The sequence below is a fragment of the Rhinatrema bivittatum genome, chromosome 5 (genome assembly GCF_901001135.1).
Source record: "Rhinatrema bivittatum chromosome 5, aRhiBiv1.1, whole genome shotgun sequence".
NCBI classification, from domain to species: domain Eukaryota; kingdom Metazoa; phylum Chordata; class Amphibia; order Gymnophiona; family Rhinatrematidae; genus Rhinatrema; species Rhinatrema bivittatum.
In genome coordinates this window covers 74,957,600-74,981,542 of record NC_042619.1, presented here as the reverse complement: position 1 = coordinate 74,981,542, position 23,943 = coordinate 74,957,600, and the positions used below count along the sequence as shown (strand labels likewise).

Here is a 23,943-nt window from a genome sequence, read left to right as displayed (position 1 = left end):
CACCCAACACTCAGGAAAGGAAGCGCAGGAGGGGGAAGATGAGGTGGTGGTGTGGGCATTGAGAGGCCGATGCAAAAAAAAAAAAAAAAAAAGCGGCGAAACCGGGCACTGAGTGTTCAGCGCTCACGTTTCTAACAAGACCCCAGGCATCTCCTCCGGGGGGCGCCATGCAATATGTAAAGTAGGAGTCATGTTGTCAAGGGGGCACTAGGGTCAATTGCGTGCCCCTAGCGCCTCCTTGACAGCAGGACCCCACGAGCAGTCGGCTGTCAGCGGCCGTGCACCAGTTAGGAAAACAGACGCTGAATTTATCAGCATCTGTTTTCGTAATTGTTGCACAGCCGCGTCCATTTCCCGAACCTGTTTGCCGGCACTATTTTTTAAACTTTTTAAAAAAAAATCTTTTTAAAAGTTTTCCTTCCTCCTACGTAATATCACAACAATATTAAGTAGGAGGATGTACAGAAAAGCAGTATTTTCTGATTTTCTGTACTATTTTTGGGAGTGCTCAGAAATTAACTCCTTCTCTAGGCAGGCATTAATTTCTGAGTGCAAAACTGTGCGTTTTAGATGCACTTTTTTTTTTTTTGCATTTCGGGTGATTCCCTAATAGCCTCAACAACATGCATTTGCATGTGATGAGCGCTATTAGTTTTGCTTGCGTTGGACGTGCATTATGGAGGCACTAATCCCCTAATTGCATAAGGGAATTGGGTAGCGCCTACACAAGCCACATCCAACTGCAGGTTAAACAATGCGCTCATCTGAGTGCACTGTATTGCATCGGCCCCTGCGTTTGCTGCACAGAGTGGGGCCTGCCTATCCATGCCCAGTATGCTGTCTATTAATTACCACACTCTGGCGCTCATGCTGTAGCTAGGAAGAAGTGGCATGCGTCATTACTCATCTTAGAAAGGAGATCCTACACCACTGGGGTCTCCTGTAGCTCCAAGGCACTAAGAGCAGAGCCCAGGTGCTGCCCTGGAGCATGGGGTAGTGGTGCCTCTTCCGTGGCACCTGAAGGCGCAAATTAGTTTGGAAACACTGCAATATACTGCACACCCCAAAAGGAGAAACTGTCTGTATTTTAGCATTGTACCCCCACAGGGGAATATTTAAATTTACTAGAGTTTTTGAATTGACCAACTCAAAATTCTTCTCTAAATTAATTATCCCTTGCTCTAGATATATTACTGCCTTAGGACTCTTTCTGGACACAACTTTTTTTTATGGCGTTGACTAATATCATTGAAAAGATGAGCCGGTCTTCATTTACGGAGTGAGAGAATGCTGGCCGAGCAGGAACAAAGTATGAAATGAGAACATGGCCATAGGAAGCAGTGGGAGTGGGGAAAGGAGAAGGGAAAGACAGAATAGGATTGAGTGCTAGACTTTTTTCTTGCTTCAGTGTATCATAGTATTTTAGTGACGACTCAGGACCGAGCCATGTGGAGCACAAACTGAAATAATCCAAGTTAGCAGAGGTGTGGTAGGCCTTGGGCATTTTGAAGCTAATTACCCTTAGTGGAGGTTGTTCTTAGTGCTGTCACTGCTGGCAAATAGTAGCTTGTCTCTTAATCATGCTTAAGCAGAAAATAGTTCTTAATATTGAATTTTAGGAAATATAACACCTTCCAAAACATATATTTATATTTTATTTTTTAGATATACTTGCACTTGGAATGAAACTGGAGTAAGCAACTCATCCTCTGCCTGGAAAGGTACATTAAATTGCTGCACCCCCTTCTGGTTATCAGAAACTGACATTTCTCACGTTTAGTTTCCAGGGTCAGTGCTATCAGAATGAGCAAATGTGTTTGAGTAGTAAACCCCTGACCACAGCTGAATCCCTGCAATAAGAGGCAGAGGTTTAGGATTGTGATCTCAAATTATGTGGCCCAATTGTAATGCTGCGATTGATTCTGGGGGCTTTTCTCTTCGTGGCTCTTCATACTTTGATTGTATTTAAAAAATTGACCTGCTTGGCTCTTTTTATTAATTGCTTCTTCTCAGCTCATCCTTTACCTGGTCAAACTGTGGTCTTAACCAGGATGATCAGAGCAGCACTAAAGGCAAGCAAGCTCATTTGGAATATTGATGGTAGTAGCTTAAATACAGGTTTTCAAACATCATCACATGCTTGTTTCTCCTTGTCAATTAACTAGCGGTCAGAATGAAATGGGAATGGTGATAGAGCTGCCTAAGCAATGATTCTTAAGAAACATATTTCCAGTGCCCTGCCTTTTATAAGGGAGTTTTTACTTATTTTGTGTTCTTTATTCAGATTCCAGTATTCTTGCTCCAGTTTTAACCACTGGAACGCGCAAGGACATCACACATAATGTCAAGCAAACGTCATGATTTCCTGTGAACTTGGCTGACAGAGGAAATCATCCACAACCTTTTCTCCGCTGAACCGACGTCAGACACCTGGGAATATTTAAAACTCTCCATTTCAAAAACCTATGGCTCGTATCGGGACATGATTCTCCAACGGCGAAAGGGAGGTGGGAAGAGAGCAGCACGTTCACATCTGTACCCAGTATGGAAGCAGCAGTGATCTGTATGGCGGAATGAAATCTTGATGAACATTGCCATCTATTTTTAGAACGAAAAAAATGAAAAGGTATATTGTATTCATATTTTTTATGTTCTTTAACTGTATACTATAATCATCTATAATCAAAATATTTGTCAGTGAACAAAACAATAAATGAAGGCAGAAAAAGATTAAATTGGCCTATCCAGTTGCACTTATTTATTACATTTATAGGCTGCTAATACCGAGGCATAAGGAGAAGCATAAAATCACATAAACACATTAAAAAAAAAAAGATTAAAACCAGACAAAAACAAACAATATCTCTAAATGGATAGCAGCATCACAAAACTATCGGGCTAAACATTAGGGTAAGTTAAACGCAATTCTTAAATAAAGGAGATTTTAATATAGATTTCAATTTATTTGGGCACCTTACTGATCTAGTTTCTCCAGGAAGTGAGTTCCAGAGAATAGGTGCAGCAATGGAAAATGTGCGCTCTCTTTTCACACATAATCTAGCCTGTTTGATGGAAAGAACATCCAGCAATGCTGTCTGGGATGATTTTAAAGTTCTTACAGGATTATAGACTTGCAACATCGTGTTTGCTGCCCAAGGCAGAGAGTCTGTGGCCAAGAGCTCAGGGGTCCGCATGGCCACCTTGCATTTAATTCTGAACTCCACGGGAAGCCAGTGGAGTTTGATAAGAGCAGGGGAAATGTGGTCAGTTCTTCTGTGACCATTAATTAGTCCTGCAGCAGAACTTTGTAGTAACTGTAATGGCTTCAACTTTGTGTAGATGAACAAATCCATTTCCATTCTGTACCGAACACCAGCTCCCCATCCCCATGTCTTACCTTTTCCGACCACTGCCTGACATCAGCTCCAAGCATGCCCAGAATATGCTTAAACTCTGGCCTTTATCATCGCCACTGGTTGACCATTTCAGCTCTTGCATTTTTCCCTGGGATTCTTACAAGGCCAACACTAAATCCAATGGGCAGATTCCCTTCCATGTCTTAGAACCAAGTTTGCTGATAATATAAACAGCTATCAAAACTAGTGAAGCCCTTGTCAAAACATATGAGCCCCATTCTCATTAAAGTTTGGGTTTCAACCATGCTCACGCATTGCGAGCTACCCCAATGTCTTCTTGGAAGCCTGAGACACTCTTTCCCTCTGCTGTTTGGCTTGTAATCGCTGCTTGAGGCAGGTTACCCGCATGTCATCTTTAAATGTTGCCACTCCATGAACTACAGTGTCTTGTAAAAGTCTTAATTGTCCTTGTACATTTTTCACATTCTAAAAATTACAACTCAAAATGCATTAAAGCAGAAGTTTGTTTCCGTAATCTGTACAGTAAGAATATAAAAACAAAAAGTCTTGATTGCTTAAGGCATCACACTCCTTGGCTCAATACTTGGTGGAAGCTCCTTTTGCAGTAATAATGGCCATGGGTCATTTAGGATAAGCATTTAGTAACTTTGCAGTGGGATGGTGCAGTTTTTGCCCATTCTTCTTGACAGAAGAGCTCAAGCTCTTTCAAGTTATCTATGGACTGCAGTCTTCAAGTTTTGCCACAGATTTCCTATTGGATTCGGGTCTGGGCTATGACTGGGCCATTTGAGGACATTCACTTTCTCCTTGCTAAGCCAGTCCCCGTTGTTGCTTTTGCTTTGCGCTTAGGATCATTGCCCTGCTGAAAGATGAATCTCCCCAGTCCCAGGTCTCTGCCAGACTGGAACAGGTTTTCCTCCAGGATCTGCCTGTACTTTGCACCATCCATCTTCCCCTTGATCTTCGCAAGCCCCCCTGTGCCAGCTGCTGCAAAGCATCCCCACCACAGAAGGCTGCCACCACCATGCTTTACTGTAGGGATGGGGTTAGAAAGGTGAGGTGTGGTGTTTATTTTATGCCACACTCATTGCTTAGCATAGAGACCTGAAAGTTCTACTTTTTTCTCATCAGATCACGAAAATTTCTCCCACGTGCGTGCAGTGTCTCCTTACGTGTTTCTTTGCAAATACTATGCAGTACATAAGGCTTTTCTTCAGCAGTGGCTTCCTTCTTGCCAACTTCTGATATAGGCCTTGTTTGTGGCATAATCTTGAAATTATTGAACAGTCAATATTTTCCCCAGTCTCAGCCTCTGTAACTCTTTTAAAGTATCCTTAGTCCGCACATGGACCTTCTGCAGCAGTTTCCTTAACCCATAGCTATTGACTTTGCAGGGACAGCCTGACTGAGGCAGCAATGGTGCCAAACTGACAATGCCTCAAGGGATATTCATGTGCATTGAGATTTTCTTATAGTCTTCCCCAAGCTGCACCTTGTTCAGCATGTTTTGACTAAAACTTCAAATTAACTTCATGTAACAGAAATAGCTTGATTCTTTATCCAAGAGTATTCAGATCAGATCAACTCAGCTACTATGATTGGATACAGACGGCTTTATTTAACTTATTATGGGGCTTAAGGCAAATTTTTGAACTGGAACTAATGTGGGTTTGCTTTAACAAAGCGTATGAAGACTTAGGCAATTAATTTTTTTTTTTTATTCTTAATTACTTTTGGAATATTTCTATACTTGTTCTTTTGTAATGAAAGAGTAGATCAGTGAAATGAACTCCTACTTTAATACGTTTTGATTTGTATTTTTTAGACAGCAGAACATAGAAGGTTGTGAAGGCTTTTACAAGGCACTAAGTATCTTCCAGGGCCAGCGTAAAAGAATTCCGATCTGGTGGAACTGCATGGAGCATTCTTCCAGCAGAGCTGGTGGGAGCACAGAAAATCCTGAGTGGTGGGAAACTGAGGCCAGGGCTGGTGTTAGACACATTAGAGGCCAGGGCAAAAATTAAGGAATGGGTAGCTATCTGCTTTCCCTCCTCTTCAGCCCCTGTTCCTGAGTCCTTGAAATACCTATAGTACCTGAATATAATCTGCTTTGAAGTGGCTGTAAGACAGAACATAAATCAAATACATACATTTTCATCTTCTTCTTCTCTTTCCCCTCCACCCTCCTTCCTAAGTCCTCTCCCTCCTACTTTTCTTTCAGCTTGATCCTTGACCTTCCCCAGTCTTTTTCCCGGAAACTCATGGCCGGCACAACCCACTGTGCAAGCCATGCACTTGCACAGGTGGCGGTCTGGGCTACCAGCGACCAAAATGGAGCGGAGGCAGTGGGGCGGCCTGGGGCTCTCCACTCTGCCGGCGGCCAAAATAAAGAAAGGGCCGCAGGCCACCCACAGCATAGGAGCCGCTAAAGGAGGTTTGTCAGCTCAAATGTGGTTAGCAGATTGGGCAGGGGTAACCCAAACCCCTGCCCAGTCTGACGCAGAAACACGTAGATCCTCACCAGCAGGAGCAGCATTTAAATGATGGTATCTCTTGCTACCATGGGGCCAGTCTCGCAAGAGGAGCAGCAAGATTGTGCAGCTCCTACCACAGGACAGCTTCATTCAAATGCTGCTCCTGCTGGCATGTGCGGGGAGGAGGGGGATCCTGGCTGTAACAGGCTGCACTGGTGAGTGGGAGGAGGAAAAGCCTGGGGAGGGAGAAGAGGCTGAGAGCGTTTGGGTGAGAAGGTGGGGGAAGGGCATAGGGGGGGGGGGGGGGGAGGAATAAAGTGGTAAAAACATAGAGAGAGGTGAGAAGAGGGGAGGAAAGAGCCTCTAGAGGAAAGGAGAGGGGGAGAAAGAGGGAAAAAGGTCACCTTGCGATCCTGACCTGATGGAGGCCAAAGGGAAGAGGCAAGCCTAGGGCTGCTGGGGGAGCAAGCGGAAGAAAAGAAGGTGAAGCCCATGTGTGTGTGTATGAAAGGGAGCATTCGCATGTGTGTGTATATATGAGAGGGGAGTGCATGTGTGTGTGAGACAGAAGGAGCATGTGAGGGAGGTCATATGAATGTGTGTGAGCAAAACAGAATGGGTGTCTGAGCCTACGTGTGAGAGGGAACTGCTCTGAAGTGCTGAAGAGTAGAATATAAATAAATAAAAATAAATGTGTGTGTGTGTGTGTGTGTGTGTGTAGAGGAGAGGGACTGTGTGCATCTGAGAGAGGAAGCATGAGTATATATGAGAGAAAGATAATGTGTGTGCATATATGAGAGACAGAAGAAAGTCTGTGTGCCCTCTCATACCCACTAATCCACAACAATTTCAGGGTGGCTGGAAGTCAAATGTTTCCAGATATGAAGAGTGGGAGATTTCATTTTTATCCTTATTAGTTTTAATTATTGGATGTTATTTGATGTGTTTGCTGTTTTGAAATATTTTACCAGTGTCTGGGAAATTAAAAACAAAATTTTATTTGAGTTTTTAATTATTGTATGTTTATTCTTCATCTGTCTTGAAATATTTATCTTCATTAATATGATTTTACTATTATGATTGATGTTTTATATTTCTTGATTTTTTTTTATGTTTTCTGACGAATGGTGATGTTTCTATTGTTGCACTGTATAGAGAGTCTGCCTTGTTGCAGTTTCCAGTTCAGTTTCTGTCTGCACATTTCTATTTATACTTTTTGATCTCTTTTTATTCTGTGATGGACTTTTTATTTAGTGATGGACTGTCTGTGTTCTGCACGTGTGACTGAGGTGAAATATTCTGCTAGCATGTAGCTTTTGTGTAGAGATGTATAACTGGCTGGCTTGTTCTGTTTTCCTAATAGGAGGTGCATTGGTATTTTAGGAGATGGTGTTATATTTACAGTGTTACATTTTCATAGGCAAGAATGCTGGCAGTTAGTGCTGTTTTGGTATGGGAGGTTTACTATATTGTAAATTGTTTACTCATGGCTTTCTGCGGGTCAAGCCCACATCCAACATACATTACAACAGGCCTAATAGCATAGGGTTTTTTTGCAGAATTTTCTGGTTGGCGCCACAGCAGTGCATGTAAATATAATATACAGATTGTTGTAAATTATATTTTTACCTCAGAAGACTGTGCACTGAGCGCGCTTTTTAATTTAAAATCTATTATAAATGCATACTTTTAATTTTGTGTGCGCGCGCATGTAGAGGGCCGGGTTGGAGGGGGCATTTAAAGTTCTCCTAGGGCATCTAATCAATTTGCACTGGCCATGGGTTCCAGAGGAGAGAGGGAGGGACCCAAGTAGAGAGGAATATCAGATTTTAAAGTTTAGATTACTGGAAACCGGGACGGAGTGGGGTGGAGGGCAGCACAGTAATTGCACAGGGCAGCAAAATAGCTAGCACCTTCCCTTCTGAAATCAGAACCCCAGTTCTTTATCCCTTTGGCCCTGAACCAATTAAGTCAGCCTTAGCCTTCATTCCTTCTCTCCAGTCTTCTGTTGTGTGGCCCTGGCATGACATGTTTCAGTCCTTTCTTGCTGTGAGCTGCATGGCAGGTCCTGCAACTGTGTAGGGCCCTAGTTCAGTTTGTGCTGCACAACCGGTGCTGTATTACGCAGGCTGCCGTGACAGTGGCAGTGTTACTCTCGTCTTGGAGGCCGCTGCTAGCTGCAAACTGAGTATCAGAGAAGGAATGGCTACTGGAGATCATGGGAGAGAGAAACTGTGTATGGCTGCCAAATGGCTTGGTATTCAGCAGGTCTGACTGGTTTTTATCCGGCCAGACTAGAAACCGGCACAAGTTCAAAAACCTGTGTACAAGCTGGTTTTGAACTGACTCCTGCTCTCTGCTCACTGGCTGTGTTAAAGAATACAGAGAGATGTAGCAGGCAGGATCACAACAGCTCAGATCAGAGGCAGAGGATGAAAAACCTGTGAGGCACTCTCTGCAGCACATCCTCCCCTTCCTGTCCCCTGCTGCCGCCGCCTATTGCTGCAGACACAACCCTAGCTCCTCTCTGTTGGGCCTTTTTTTTACTATGCACTGCTAGCAGCTAGAGAAGGAATAGAGAGCCACTGCGCCAGGCAAAGCGAGGGATGGGGGAGAGGGAGGAGCATATCCAGGAAGGAAGGAAGTCTGGTGACAAGGAAAAGATAAATGCTGGAGGAGGGAGGGAATGAATGCTGGGGGGGGCGGGGGGGGCGGGGGTAAGAACTGATGAGTTTCTGTTCTATTTTTTTTTCTATTGGTTTTTTTTTTTTAGGTCTATTTCAATTTTTAGGTTGTTTTATGTCTGAGGCTTTTCCTATCCCGCTTTGTCTCGACAGAGAGGGGGATTCTCTGCTCAATCCATTACAAAGTTCTTCAGTCTCATTCAATTTTAACACTGTGGCTCTTCCTTTAATTCGCATTTACCCTTTCCTTTATTAAATTGTGCACTGCTTAGTGCACGTTCCATCACAAATCGATATCCGCTATTATTGGACCTCATTGTACAGCATTATTACATATATTATTTATTACTGAAACCTAAGCTTCAGGCGGGTGACTCTGCTTGTTTAAAACAAGCATCTCCAGCTACCTGCTCTTTCTGGCATAAGGCTAGGTAAAAAAAAAAAAAAAAGTGGTGGAGGGCAGTGATATTTCACCACTCGCTTAAATTAACTAATTTCATTCCTCCTTTCAGTAACGGAGTGGAATTCTTATTCCTTCAATTAAACAAAAGCCTTGAAGTATAATTTCTTACTGGTATACCAACCCCCTCCAGTGCTATCTACAGTTCTCACTGAAATAATTTCTATTATCAATGTGTTATAACCTTCGGTCGCAGACGGTTGCGACCGCTATTACTCACTTCGGGCCTCACTGCCCTCTCTGCCTCCGACCCTCATGGCTCCGTCTCGGGACTCCTCAGGGTGGCGAGGACGCCGCCGACTGCCATGTCTCTCCCGGGCCTCCCTAGGCGCACGCGCTCGCTCCATGGCCCTCCTTTAAGGTCGCCAGGGCGGGAACCTCAGGGGCGTCTCCCCTTGATGACATCACTAGCCCTGGACTCTTAAGCACCATCGGGGCCTTGCTCTAATCGACTTGGCAACGAGTTCCCTCCTTACTGAATCCTGCTGTTCTCACTTCGGACGTCGGTTCCTGCTACAGCTGGCGTGAGACACTCTCGGGTACCCGCTCCTCGGGGGCCTTGCTCCTGTCTATGCTTCAGGAACTACTCTGCTCATGAGTCTCCACTTCAGTGTACCCTGCTCTGCGGACCATTGCATTGCTGCTCTGCTTCGTGGAGACCCAGCGCTGGTGCACCCCGCTCCACTGCTGAACTATTCTGCTCGCGAGCCTCTACTTCGTTGTACCCCACTCTGCGGACCACTGCCGAACTACTCTACCCATGAGCCTCTACTTCAGTGTACCCCGCTCCGCGGACCATTGCCGTGCTGCTCCGCTTCGTGGAGACCCAGCGCTGGTGTACCCCGCTCCGTGGGCCACTGCCTTCGCTTGTGACTAAGCCGCACCCCCCGTTCCTCGGGTCAGTACTATAATTATAGTTATTAGATTAGTGATTTAGTAGTAATGGTATTAAAAAATAAAGTCATATATGCTATTCAAAGTATAAAAATTAAACACACTGTAGAAAAGTATACCTTTCCGAATCATCTACTAAACCTTTCGCCCTATGCTCAAACAAATTTTGCAATAGGCACAGAAGCTCTGTAATAAGTTATGCACTCTGACTTTAGTTAGACAAACGATCAAAGCTAAAGCCTATGAAGAATCAAGAACATCAGTTTTTCTGGTTCCCAAAGTTTAAAACAAAGAAAATTATCTTAATTTTAATAAAGTTCTATTAGAACCAGAAACATTGGATTTCAAGGTAATACAATGTAAGCTTAATTTTCGTTTTCTTTAAGGTTTATTTTGTGCTGAGAAAGGGAAATGTTTATGTAAAGACAACGTGATGGCAATTTTCTTTTCTGTTCTGGTGGTTGCAGTTACAAGATATACAGAAACTGAAAATGCCCATGCTAGGTTTGAAAGGCACAGGTTATGAATTTTAGCTGGAGAATCTTTGCCAGCATGAAACCCAAATCTGATTCCTGCCTTGGGTTCTGTTACACTGGGTCAGTCCAGGTAATGTAGAGGCAGCAAACACCTCCTGCCCTATCTTCATGCTATACTTGCTGGCTGGCTTTGGGTTGTCATAGAAAGACACAGGGTTGGAAAATATTTTATCCTCCACCTCAGCCATAGGAGGCTGCTGTAATACCTAGTTAACAGGCCGATACAGTACAGTGTGCTCTGACGGAGTGCACTGTTAACCTGCCCTTGGACGCGCGTTTTCCGCCCCTTACTGAATAAGGGGTAAGGGAAAACACGCGTCCAACCCGTGGCACCTAATAGCACCCTCAACATGCAAATGCATGTTGATGGCCCTATTAGGAATTCCCGCGCGATACAGAAAGTAAAATGTGCAGCCAAGCTGCACATTTTACTTTAAGAAATTAGCACCTACCCAAAGGTAGACGCTAGTTTCTTCCGGCACCGGGAAAGTGCCGGCTGACTTAATATCATGGCGATATTAGGTCGGAGGTCCCGAAAGGAAAAAAAAGAAAAAAAAAAAAAATTTAAAATGGGCCGGCGGCTGTCGGCCGAAACCGGACGCTCAATTTTGCTGGCGTCCTGTTTCCGAGCCCGTGGCTGTCAGCGGGCTCGAGAACAGACGCCGGCAAAATTGAGCTTCGGCTGTCAAACCCGCTGACAGCCGAAGCCGCTCCTTTTGCCCGTTTCTACCACACCACCTAACTTTAATCGCGCGCACAGGCGAGTGGCCTGTGCGCGCGCTGGGAGAGCAGGCGTTCGTCCACTCTCCCGCGGACTTTACTGAATTGGCCCGTAAGTAAAGATCTCAGGACCTCCCTGCTGTCTGGAGTGCACACAACCAGGATCAGCTCATAGGGTATATACTAAAGGAATGATAGCTGAACCTGAAGTGTGGTGCTGGGAAGTCAGAAGAGGAGAGGGGAATTGAAGCATGCTATAAAGACAAGAGTAAATATAAAAAAAAACAAATGTTTTGTACTTGGGAAGATAGTGTCAGAACTGTTTTGAATACTGGCAGATACAATGACAGCTTTATTAAAAACACATACACACAAAACTTCCGAATGGACCTCCTTCACAGGGGCACTAGGAATCTGAACATAATATTTAGAAGAACGGAATGAGACTACTGGACTATGAAGAGAAATGCTGCCTCCCTAACACAATTATTGGAAGTACATGAATAGAACAGGATGCCTCTTGTATAAGCCACAAAATTTAAAATCTATAATATATCCTTAAAGGAAGGTCCATTCTGTTTGTCTATTTATAATATTTTAATCATTACATTTAAATGGGATTACACAAGAATAAAATTACTTTTTCCTAATCAGTCTACATACCGTCTATAATATTGCAAAATTAAAATCTCAAGGTAGAAACTCTGTCTTTTTATGAAGCATTCCATACCTAGTTTATTTCCCCTCTTATTCATATACATATTAGAAAAATATTTTACAAGCAAACTTAGAATTTTACAGCCCTCTTTCTTACTTTGCAACTAAAATACAAAAATGTTATTTCATTGTGCAGCAAGATTAGAAACTCGTGATAATTACCCCCCAACACATGAAAACAATATCCTCCCTCCTACTGTATCATCAGGCTTGACAAGAGTCCGTTCTTATATGGATCAGCACACAGCATCCAAATTCCCATTGGTGGGGGGTGACAAAAGTAGGAGATTCCAAAAACTCTGAATACCGAAATCTCAGAAAGTAAGCTTCAGAACAGAGGGATCTTAAAGAGTAGATGTACCAACTGAAAAACCCCAAAAACCTTAACGTCACTGCTTTAAAGGCATATGAATTTAGGTTTACTTTAAAAAAAACAAAAATCTTTTGATGTTAACAATTCTGGAATGCACCGTTAAGTCTAATCTGCCACAATGTAGCTTGGTGAAAGAAAAGATTAACAGACACTACATTAATTACTGGCTTCATCATATATCAGTGAAAAGCAGCAGTATGATTGTCAGATAGTGCAAAATCTTTGAATTTTAACAGCTCCTTTTTCGCTAACAACATATGTTTTCAAGTGCACAGTGACCAGAAGAGTTTGGTGCGTTGGGAACAAAAGTTTATATCCAAGGTTTCCACCCTGGGTAGAGTCTGCTCAGGTTTTTAGGATCCATTGCTTGCTGGATGAGAAGGTTCACCTGCCCTCCAACACTGAGCACAGTGCCCTCCTCCACGCCTTTTAGCTTCTCCTGCAGCCGTAAAAGAACACGCTCCGCTACTTTGTTGAAGCTCTGGTCACTGTTCCTGAAAAAGAACCAATCAAGCAAAATGAAGCAATGTTATAGTAAAACACTTTAGCAGGACAGATGAAGTAAGAAAGGCAAAACACTAGGTAAAGGTATCATGCAAAACCAAATTTTCCTACCTGTCTTTTCCATTACATTCTGGATTGTCTCCTGGCAGAGTGGCGTTGAGGTCAGCCTCATCCTGCTGTAGATACATGGCTTTTAGAGGGTTCATCGTCCAGTCAAAGAGAGGATCATACAGCAGCACCTACACAGTGAACAAACATTCTTAGTTTAACAATCTGTTCATTGCCTTTTGGAAAAAAACAATTCACATGGAATTTACATGGAGGGCACAAGAATTTTGTTTTAACACGCCAGCTCTCATATCAGTCTATTTTCTGGGTTACAGTGGACTCACGCAGGGACATCTGAAGTGGAAATATGTGTGGTCTTGTAAGCTCATATACAACAATATTTTTATTGATCCTTTAAAAAGTATCACACTAGATAAAGAGTCAAGGAACTGGATACCAACCACAATTCTTGTGAGAGAGTTTGCATTCATCCTACTCAGTTGCTCCTCACTTTTTATTTATTTTTACTGAAAATTGACTTACAAATTAACACCACACATGAAGTACAATTACAAATTATATCTTACAACAGTTATATTTAAAAGTAAACAAACTGGTAAGTATCAAGTCAAGATCAATTTTTAAAGATTAAAAAAAGTGAAAAAAACCCCCTATCCTCAGTTACTAATCGTTTGTATAGGCTATATATATCTCATCCTCTGATTCTCTCCTTATTTCAGCATTTGCAAAATGTATAAAGTGTTGTCATTTAATACTGACAGAGGAAGGGCCTTTTATTTCTCAGTACAAAGTTTGCTTATATGTCTTTTCATATGGATCTCCCATCCAGCACTCACATGATACATCAATAGGAATGAAACTAAGCAAAATGAAGAGGCTTACTTGCAGTGCTATTCAGTCCTTGCTGCATGGCTATATAGATAGCTAACTCCTGCTCATCTGCTTACATGAAGATAGGCTAGTTCTTAACTCCAGAAAATATTTAATGAAGAATAGAAACTGGAAAGAAATTTTACTGCAGGATGACATGAAAACAAGAATAAATGGAGCAAAGTCTCAGTGTCATAGATGAATAAAGGCCTTGTGTGAATGTGCTTTTTGGAGGGTCTCACAGAAATCTGCAGACTTATCTGAGAGCTGCTTCATGAAATGGATGATTTTCACACAGTGCAGCCAGTCCTCCCAGAATACATAGCCTCCTGCCCTAGACTTTACCAGTTAAAGCAAAAGTCACAATCTGGGTTGACAGATACAAAATAAATAAATAAATAAATAAACAAACAAACCTGCCAATGCAATTTTCTATACAACCAAAAGGTGGCAACATAAGGACAGGTACCAAGGTCCACATATTCCAGGACTGGAAACCATACGGCATTTATTTGTGGGATTTTTGCTGCCTTTCAAGTTTTTAGGTATCCTTTACAGTAAGTTTTGCAGGAACACCTTATTTGATTGATCATTTGCCTGTTATTTTTTGTTTGCACATGCTCAGAAACTTACATGCATAACTTTTCTATCAATGCAAAGTTACGTGTACAATTTGAAAAACAGACAAAGTATCCAGAGGGCGGAGCAACAGCATTCCCCAGGTCCTATCAGTTTAAACAGAGGTAGCGGCAGCTCTGGGGTTCCAGGAAGGAAGTGTCCTTGGCTCTCAGCTGGGGCACGGGAAGCAGCAGAAGCAAAGTGCCATGGAGGAAGAGGAGGCTTTTCAGCTCTGTTTGAGACTTGGGCAGCAGGGCTGCCCGTGTGTGTGAATTCGGGGGGGGGGGGGGGGGGGGGGGGGGGGGGAGAGAATGAGTGGTGGGAAAGATGGGAGAAGAATAATGGGGGTATGACGACATGGATTTACCCAAGGGAAGTCTTGCCTAACAAATCTTCATTTTTTTGAAGGGGTTAATAAACATGTGGATAAAGGTGAACCGGTAGATGTAGTGTATTTGGATTTTCAGAAGGCATTTGACAAAGTTCCTCATGAGAGGCTTCTACGAAAACTAAAAAGTCATGGGATAGGAGGCGATGTCCTTTCGTGGATTACAAACTGGTTAAAAGACAGGAAACAGTAGGATTAAATGGTCAATTTTCTCAGTGGAAAAGGGTAAACAGTGGAGTGCCTCAGGGATCTGTGCTTGGATCGGTGCTTTTCAATATATATATAAATGATCTGGAAAGGAATACGACGAGTGAGGTTATCAAATTTGCAGATGACACAATTATTCAGAGTAGTTAAATCACAAGCAGACTATGATACATTACAGGAGGACCTTGCAAGACTGGATTGGGCATCCAAATGGCAGATAAAATTTAATGTGGACAAGTGCAAGGTGTTGCATATAGGGAAAAATAACCCTTGCTGTAGTTACACGAATTTAGGTTCCATATTAGGAGCTACCATCCAGGAAAAAGATCTAGGCATCATAGTGGATTATACTTTAAAATCATCGGCTCAGTGTACTGCAGCAGTCAAAAAAGCAAACAGAATGTTAGGAATTATTAGGAAGGGAATGGTTAATAAAACGGAAAATGTAATAATGCCTCTGTATCGCTCCATGGTGAGACCGCACCTTGAATACTGTGTACAATTCTGGCTGCCGCATCTCAAAAAAGATATAGTTGCGATGGAGAAGGTACATAGAAGGGCAACCAAAATGATAAAGGGGATGGAACAGCTCCCCTATGAGGAAAGGCTGAAGAGGTTAGGGCTGTTCAGCTTGGAGAAGAGACGGCTGAGGGGGGATATGATAGAGGTCTTTAAGATCATGAGAGGTTTTGAATGAAAAGATGTGACTCGGTTATTTATACTTTCAAATAATAGAAGGACTAGGGGGCATTCCATGAAGTTAGCAAGTAGCACATTTAAGACTAATCAGAGAAAATTATTTTTCACTCAACGCACAATAAAGCTCTGGAATTTGTTGCCAGAGGATGTGGTTAGTGCAGTTAGTGTAGCTGGGTTCAAAAAAGGTTTGGATAAGTTATTGGAGGAGAAGTCCATTAATGGCTATTAATCAAATTTACTTAGGGAATAGCCACTGTTATTAATTGCATCAATAGCATGGGTTCTTCTTAGTGTTTGGGTAATTGCCAGGTTCTTGTGGCCCAGCATGGCAAGTTCTTATGTTCTTATGTGAAAGCAGGGGAAGATGGGAGACAGAACTGCACTGATATGGGACAATGTGTGAAGAAGCAGGAGCAGACTGAGAGGAAGGCCAAAGGACCTTAGTGGCTCTTGGGGGGAGGGTTTGCAGCAACACGGAGCTTGTGGTGGACTCTGGTGAGAAAAGACACTCATTGAGAGATGTAATGAAAGTCCATGAAAAGTTTGTGCACTCCATGGAATATTTTTTCATTGGCAATGTCTCTGATCCTCATATCAGTCCTCCAAACCTAGGGATTATGGCTGTTTTCATTTAGCTGCTACTGTATACATCTTTTCTATAGGTTTTCTAAGTAGCAATAGTACTGCTGATCGGTCTCTGATCCCTGAAATGATTAACTGAATCGATTTGTCTTTTTTCAAAAGGGATAGACTACTGGAGCCTGTCTCAGTGAAATTGCTCGAATAAGATGAAAAGCAGGAATGAAGTCAGTTTATCTGGTGTCATACACCATCTGGAGATAATTTTATAGAAATGTTCTGCATATAACATGCCAATAGATGAAACTTTAGCTCTACTCCAGATGCCAGATCGGTCTTTATCGCCAAGACTATTTAAGTCCCTTTGTCATGTCTCGCAATAAATTGGGAGTGGTGTTTCGAATTTATTTAGCAACGTTTAAATTGTCTGTCACAGTTGTGAACCTTTGTGCTGTGGCATGGTTGATGCAGCCTAGCGGGCAAACCCACTAGGCCTACGATGACAGCTGGTGGACATGCTCTGGGGCAAGGACAGAGTTGAACCTTCACCTATACCAGCCTCATTCCCCACAGGCTAAGTCTTTGGGTTCTGGGAGCTGGCAGGACTTAAGCGAATGTCCCAAGGGGCGGACAGAGTGAGAGAGTCCAGGGACGGGCTATGGTCAGGGCAGGCAGTGATCGAGGCAAAGTCAGAGTCCATAGCTGTATATAGTGGACTCCATATTTATTTTGTTCTCTTGTATATATAGTGGACTCCTTATTTACATTGTACACTTGTATATAATTATCCTCCTCTATCTCTTTTATTTCTTACAATCCCAGTTCATTAGCCCTTGTTAATTGTAACTGCTTCTCTTCTCCACGTTTATTTATGTTTTTGGTTATATTTTTGCACCCCTGTTTTCTGTAAACCGACATGATGAGAACGAGTTCTTGAATGCCGGTATAAAAAAACCTTAAATAAATAAATATAGCAGTGGTCAGGGGCAAGCAGGAGGGAAATCCGGATATATAGCGGTAGTCAATGGAAGGTGGCAGGCAAGAGAAAGGTCCAAGTCCAAAGTGAAGGTCAATACCAGAGTAGCAAGCAGACATGGGACCAACAGGGGACAAGGCAGAGCAAGGCAGGTACAGGATAGGCTGGACGAGGCAGGGCAGGCTAGACGAGGCAGGGCAGGATCAGGAGCAAGACAGATACTTGAAAGGTTTTAATGATCCAAAGACAACGACAAACCTGTTCCATAGGAAAAAAATCAGCAGAACCAGGGGTCACGATTTGAAGCTCCAGGGAGGAAGATTCAGAACCAATGTCAGGAAGTATTTCTTCACGGAGAGGGTGGTGGACGCCTGGAATGCCCTTCCGGAGGATGTGGTGAAGACCAGAACTGTGAAGGACTTCAAAGGGGCGTGGGATAAACACTGTGGATCCATAAAGTCAAGAGGCCGCCAATGAAGAGTGGGTGACTCGCCAGAATGACGGCTACTGCCTGGAGACAATACCCTTATTCAATAAACATACACATGCTTACTGTGACTCCAACATCGCTCTAAGCTTCAACAGCAAGAGGAAATGTGGAAAAATGGATTTACACTCACAAAGAGGGGAGTAGCTGGCTTGTTACGGCGGTTACTACCCCAAACCAAATAAGCCTGATGCTTCACCTTCAATGCATATACAGCATAGTTCTCTGCTTCCACGGCAGGGGAGAAGAAAAAAGGGTTCGCACTCACAAAGTGGGGAGTAGCTGGCTTGTTACGGCGGTTACTACCCCAAACCAATTGTGTCCGATACTTCACTTTCGATGCATATCCAGCATGGCTCTCTGCTTCAACGGCATGGGAGAAGACTGATACATCACGCATTTCCAGCATAGCTCCCTGCTTCAACAGCAGGGGAGAAGAAAAACAACCAATAAGGACTGTATAACATAGTCTGGGTAAAACAAATAAGCATGGGTGTAGCTTGCTTATTGCGGCGGTTACTATTTATTTAACAATTTTTTTTATATACCGGCATTCGTAGGACACATCAATCTAGCTACTAATCAAGCTAGATATTTCAATGGTGGGGGTGGAAGGGAAATAGAACCAAGAGCTAAGAGAAACAGATAAATATGAGAGAAAAAAAATGCGTGAAGCTTGCTGGGCAGACTGGATGGGCCGTTTGGTCTTCTTCTGCCGTCATTTCTATGTTTCTATGTTTCTAAGACAGGAGCACAATGGGATCCAGAGAGCAACATGCACTGCAAGGCTGCAGGGGACCTTTTGCTGAGGCGGTGGACTGAAGTGTGACTGGGGTTTAAATAGCCTTCAAGTAGCAAGAAAATTAGACATCAAATATAGGGTGCAACCAACTCCAATTCATTTCAAGGTACAATCAATCAGTTGTAGCGCAATAAGCATTTAAAAGACCAAAGTGTTCAAAGGCACATTACAAAACTACTCCAGCTAAGACTGCCAGGATTCTAGATAATGTAGCAAAGAACTTTCAGTTAGCTATACTAGGTACACTAATACCAAGGCCCATAGCGGTTTATAGTTCAAAAATATCCAGTAAAAAAACAGAAAACGATAAAAAAACGAATAAAGTCATAAAACGTAACCAATACATTAACATCAAATAAAATTTACACATAATCTTCTAAAATAAGCCCTATAAATATAATCAGCATCTTAAAATGCTTAAAATACAAACCATGGTATCTCTAAAATGCTTAAAAAGGTAAGCAACAGGCTTACCACATTCTGGCCTGAAATTCCTGCAGAAACCTATGAACTGGAACTCTTGTATTTGCTTGGGTAACTCAATGTATTTAAGTAACCAAAACACATCCTTTCCAGGGTCCACTTCTTGATGGAGATTAAATGGCATTTCCCTTGCCATTTTTTGAATAAAAGCAGGGTAAGGGATATTTTCAGGAGGCAATGTGATCCTGGGATACTTAGGCAAAGGATCTGATGGAAGACTTGTGGACTGCCCTTCATCTGAATGATATGATAAAGTGTCATATGACTGTGAACCCTCTTATGAGTCAGACAATATAATGGGAGGGCTTTCTGGCATTGACCTATAATGGGAGGGTTTTCTGGCTGATTCTGGAGGCTGAGAATAGATTTATGCCTTGACTATGACATTCCTAGCCTGATAAGGAGGAATACCAGTGACAAAAGGGAGACACCATCACGATCAGCTTTGGTAAGGAAGTGAAAGTCTTCCATGGCTCTCTAAAGGTCATTGTTGAAGGCTCTGGACGAGACTTCTGGAAACGTTTGCAGCATTCTCTCTGCATGGTAGGAAGAGTTCATGTCCATATGTGGCAAAATTAGATGGTACAAAACCTCCTGCACCTCTAGGCTCTTAGAACGGTGCAAAGAGATGCGTCAATGCTTTGATGCTTCTACTTGAGGCCTGATGCTGACTCTCATCGGATCCCGGAATGAGTGTTCAGCGCCCTGGTCTTATTTCAAGTAGGGAGCGTGAGATTGCTCTTGAGTCTTGTGTTCCTCTCTGGATGAGGTGAAGGGCCTCTTTGGTATGACCTTGCCATCAGCAATTGGTGCAGCTCCATGGTGCTTTCATTGACCCTTTGACACCAGCTTCAAGAAGCTGAACTTTAGTTCACCGGCAAGGAAGGTCTGGAGTCTAGCTAGCCTTCTGTCTCTGAATTGCTTTTGGTGACATCCTTGAACAGAAGTCACAGCCAGAGTTGTCATGGCCTTGTCCCAAACACCTATAGCAAACCAGATGGTGATTAGCAATGAGCATCTTCTGTCTGAATTTGGGACAGAAACTGAAGCCACTGGCCTGCTTCTTGGACCTGGTGAATAAACTTGATGAGGCAAAAATCAAATAAAGACATTTTCCTGTTGAAGGAGACAATTCAAAGCAATGAAAAAATTTTGACTGAGTGACCTGCTGGCATGGACACACTTAAGAAAAAAAAGCTGCAAGTCAGAATGGCGACAGAATAAAATATAAGAAATGTTAGTATTTCAACTGGGGCAGTACTAGCACAGAAAAGCAAAAAGAAATATTATTCAGTAATCAAACTGTATTGGCAGACAAAGCAAACCGAAGGGAGATGTGGGGCTGCTGTACTGTTGGAAATACTGCGCGTGCTCCAAGAAAAGCTTTTGTCTTTCCAGAAAGCTCTGGAAGATTCATGTCTGTTTGATGATCAACACAGTCATGTGACCCAGATGTGCGATCTGGTGAACTGCTGATCAAACAAGAATCACTCCTCTCCTGCTCCTTCATTACTATGAAATTATTCCCTTCCTTGTTCCTGCATTTCAGTGGAATGGAAATGATTCAGAGTATCACTTCCCCAGTAATTAAATTGTTGCCTCATTCATATCACACTACCTTCCTTGATATTCAGAGATGTTTGAACCACAACAGAATATGACGCTTCAAAAATTTCAATCAGCAACTTGAATCCAATAATTAGTTACTCAACAAATTTCCATGCATAACAAGGTAAAGAGAATTAAAATTAAAAATAATCACATTATCTGTAGTAGAAACAATTAAGCAGAGAAAATTATTTTAAGAGTTTAGAGATGCAGGTGGTTCTGCAACATCTAAAGTGGCGACATCTAGATATGAGCTATGCTTATCAAGCTGTAACAGTCTCTAAAAGTTGCCCAGAGCTTTCAACATTGCCGGTCAATCAGGCATGGAGGACTTCTACACCCTCATTACGGCTGACTGTGGTGCTTTCATCTGTATACTTCGAGATGAAGTTGGACAGGGCCACAGACTCAATTTAAGATTTTGTCTCTCATATCTTGATCTTTAAGAAGCAATGGGCCTCTATATCTATAGAATATATCAGAGTGGTTCACCTCTCCCCGACAACTGTAGTCTGGTCAATGGGCTTTATTATTCTTATCTATGGTTAACGTAGTTAAAAGAGATAGGATTTGGGACACATTTTTTCAGTAGCTGCCCCTTTATGATGGAATAAACCTCTGGTGCATATCTGATCAGAACAAAATTCTCTCTGCTTTCGCAAGCTGGTAAAAACCGAGCTGTTTCCTTGAAGGTGGTTCATGAATATTGGTTTTCTTATCCAGGGAAATGAAATAAGGATCTGATCTTGGTAGGCTGTATATGTATGTTTTATTATTGCTTTAATCTTGTTTTGTTTATTTTTCTAAATTTCGTTTTATTCTATTTTGTATTATTTGTCTTAGTAGTATGTGTTAGATTATTTTATGATTTTTTTGTATTGCTATGTGTTTCTATTTTGTACATCACTTTAGGCTACCTGTTTATGGATGGGAAAGTGATATAGAAATATTTTTAAATAAAAAAAAAATAAAGCACTCGTATTTGTGACTCCGACCACTTGTTTAGATCAATGGTCTGCATTTCTAATCAGGTGCAGCTGAATGCTTTTTTTGGATGAGGGGGGTCAACCAAGCTCTGCCCACAGTCCCACTGCCAATGTTCTTACTTTATTTACAGTTAGTTATTCTATCTTACATAAATTCTTTACATAAATCATAGAGTATAATGATTCATTCCCAGACAATTAAATGCTTGATGCTAGATAGTGGTAAAGGAGAAAATAGTATTAATAGAAATGTCAGAACTAAGTGACTATTTGTGATCATAGACAACCCCCAACACACTCATAGCCCTCTAATAATGGGTGCAGAGTAGGATATTTTCCCCTACACCTCATCATACAAAAAAATCCCAGGGTCGTCTAAATAACAGAAACACAAATTTCCTCCGATATTTATTTATTTTAAATCTTTTCTATACCGTCATTCAGTATAATACCGTCACAACGGTTTACATAGAGGCACATATAGTAAATTGTACATGTTTCTGTTCCTAATAGTAGGGTGGTGCCTTATAAGCTCGGTAACATAGTTTCATAATAAAGGCTATATGTTCAGTGTTGTTTAATCTGACCTGTGACTACAATAAAGACTTATTTTATACATTTCAGTTAAGGGTGTAGTAAACAAACCATGACGTACATACATATACTGTGCTAGTGCTGTATAAAGATTTTGTGTGTACAGCTTTCAGCGTTTCTCTCTTTCTCGCTCTCCTTGTGAAAAGGCTTCTCTAAAGAGCCATGTCTTTAAGCTCTTTTTGAATGTCTTGAAATCTCTCTGTAATCTTACCTCTGTGGGCATGGTGTTCCATAGAATCGGCCCGGCCAATGATAGTGCTCTTTCTCTGACTTGTGTTAGTTTTGCAGTTTTTACTGAGGGGATAGTTAGGAGGGCTTTGTTGGCAGATCTCAGGTTCCTGTGTGGGACATGGACGTGGAGTGCTGTGTTTAACCATTCCGCTTTCTCGTCGTGGATTAGCTTATGTATAGTGCAAAGGGTTTTATATTTTACCCTGTATTCAATTGGCAGCCAGTGTAGTTCAGCCAGTGTTTCAGTGATGTGATCTCTTTTTCTTTTTTTTCACATTGTGAAATACAAAATCCAGAAAAAAACATCTCAGCACATATGGAGCAAACTTGCCATACTACACCAGCACTAACTCACAAGACTCCAAAAGCAACAACTCTAACAATGAGTACTGCAAATATTACACCAGGCCCTAGAACACCAATACACCTCTGGTTGGGAAAACACAATGAACAAGACTGCTATAGACTCCTATACAAAATACCTCATCTTAAGTCACAAATGCAAAATGACCTTCAATAAATACATAATAAGTGATCATAAATTAAAAACAGAAATATACAGATAAAAACTAGACTATTAACCTCAAGAAGCCAGACTCTGCATACAATGCAGCACTGGAGCACTAGAAACAGACATGCATTTCCTCCTAGACAAAGCCAGGCCCAATCATTGTTCTTGTGGGCAGTGAGAGCTGTTATGTTACATAACAGTCCCCACAAGTAAACAACAAAGTCTCATCAGCACCCACATAATATGGGACTATGTTGGGGCTGCTGAGCCTTTGTTGTTTTCCTTGTGGGAGGTGGGAGCAGGGAGACCGAAGGGAGAGGAGGGGGATGGGACAAGGGGTGAGAGCAAGAGGGAGTGGAGATGGGGGAGGGATATTGGGTGCCGAAGGGAAGAGGGAGGCACTGGTGAAACAGATACTTCCTTTAGTATCCCCATATATAATTTTAAAATTTAAGCACACTGAAAAATATATTATGTTTGCAAATAGATTTTTAAATAGGACACTAAGTACAGTACTGTCATAAGCAAATTGGAAATAAGAAAAATGCATGACATTAATAATTCAATGAAATGGTATTACTGCACATCTACCTAAAATATTGTACAAAAACTTGTAAAACCACATAGGTCTCTTCTTCAGATGTCAGATCAGAGACATTCATATCTAAAGATGGGTCCTACATTGTCTCAATAGCTCATGTACGATATTTTTGGTTAATATTTACATAATGCAATAAAAATTATCAGCGCCTACCAAGAATACAGTTTATCCCAAGAGACAAATCTGTTGCATCAAAACCCTAACTCCCAGATCTCAAAACAGCAACAACTCTACCCAGGAAAGAACAGCATTGCGAATATTACAAAAGGCCCTAGAAAACCAATACATTTCCTGTTGAAAACAGCACTATAGATACCTACACAGAAACTATACACTAGCAGAATCCCTCACCTTGTTCACACATATACAGAACATAGAACGACCAATAAATAAGAAAATCAAGAAAAATAAAACCATACTAATAAAATAATACTAATAAAACCATACTAATAAAATAAAATCATACTAATAAAAAGAATAAACATTTCAAAACAA

At 41.9% G+C, this 23,943-nt stretch overlaps 2 protein-coding genes across 3 annotated transcripts in view; one reads left to right on the top strand and one right to left on the bottom strand.

The window, feature by feature from the left end:
• Positions 1-2,717, top strand: part of C5H11orf65 (chromosome 5 C11orf65 homolog) — an 83,465-nt gene extending 80,748 nt beyond the window's left edge. For both annotated transcript variants that reach the window (XM_029602468.1, XM_029602467.1), the window contains 2 exons: positions 1,666-1,721; positions 2,285-2,717. In XM_029602468.1, the coding sequence (XP_029458328.1) occupies positions 1,666-1,721; positions 2,285-2,361 (133 nt within the window). In that variant the 3' untranslated portion in view covers positions 2,362-2,717. The remainder of the gene's footprint in view (positions 1-1,665; positions 1,722-2,284) is intronic.
• An 8,757-nt stretch (positions 2,718-11,474) lies between these two features.
• The window catches only part of ATM (ATM serine/threonine kinase), a 586,955-nt gene continuing 574,486 nt past the window's right edge, over positions 11,475-23,943 (bottom strand). Inside the window, exons 62-63 of the mRNA XM_029602465.1 lie at positions 12,851-12,978; positions 11,475-12,729 (exon numbers count right to left, since the gene is read on the bottom strand). Coding sequence (XP_029458325.1) covers positions 12,546-12,729; positions 12,851-12,978 — 312 coding nt within the window. The 3' untranslated portion in view covers positions 11,475-12,545. The remainder of the gene's footprint in view (positions 12,730-12,850; positions 12,979-23,943) is intronic.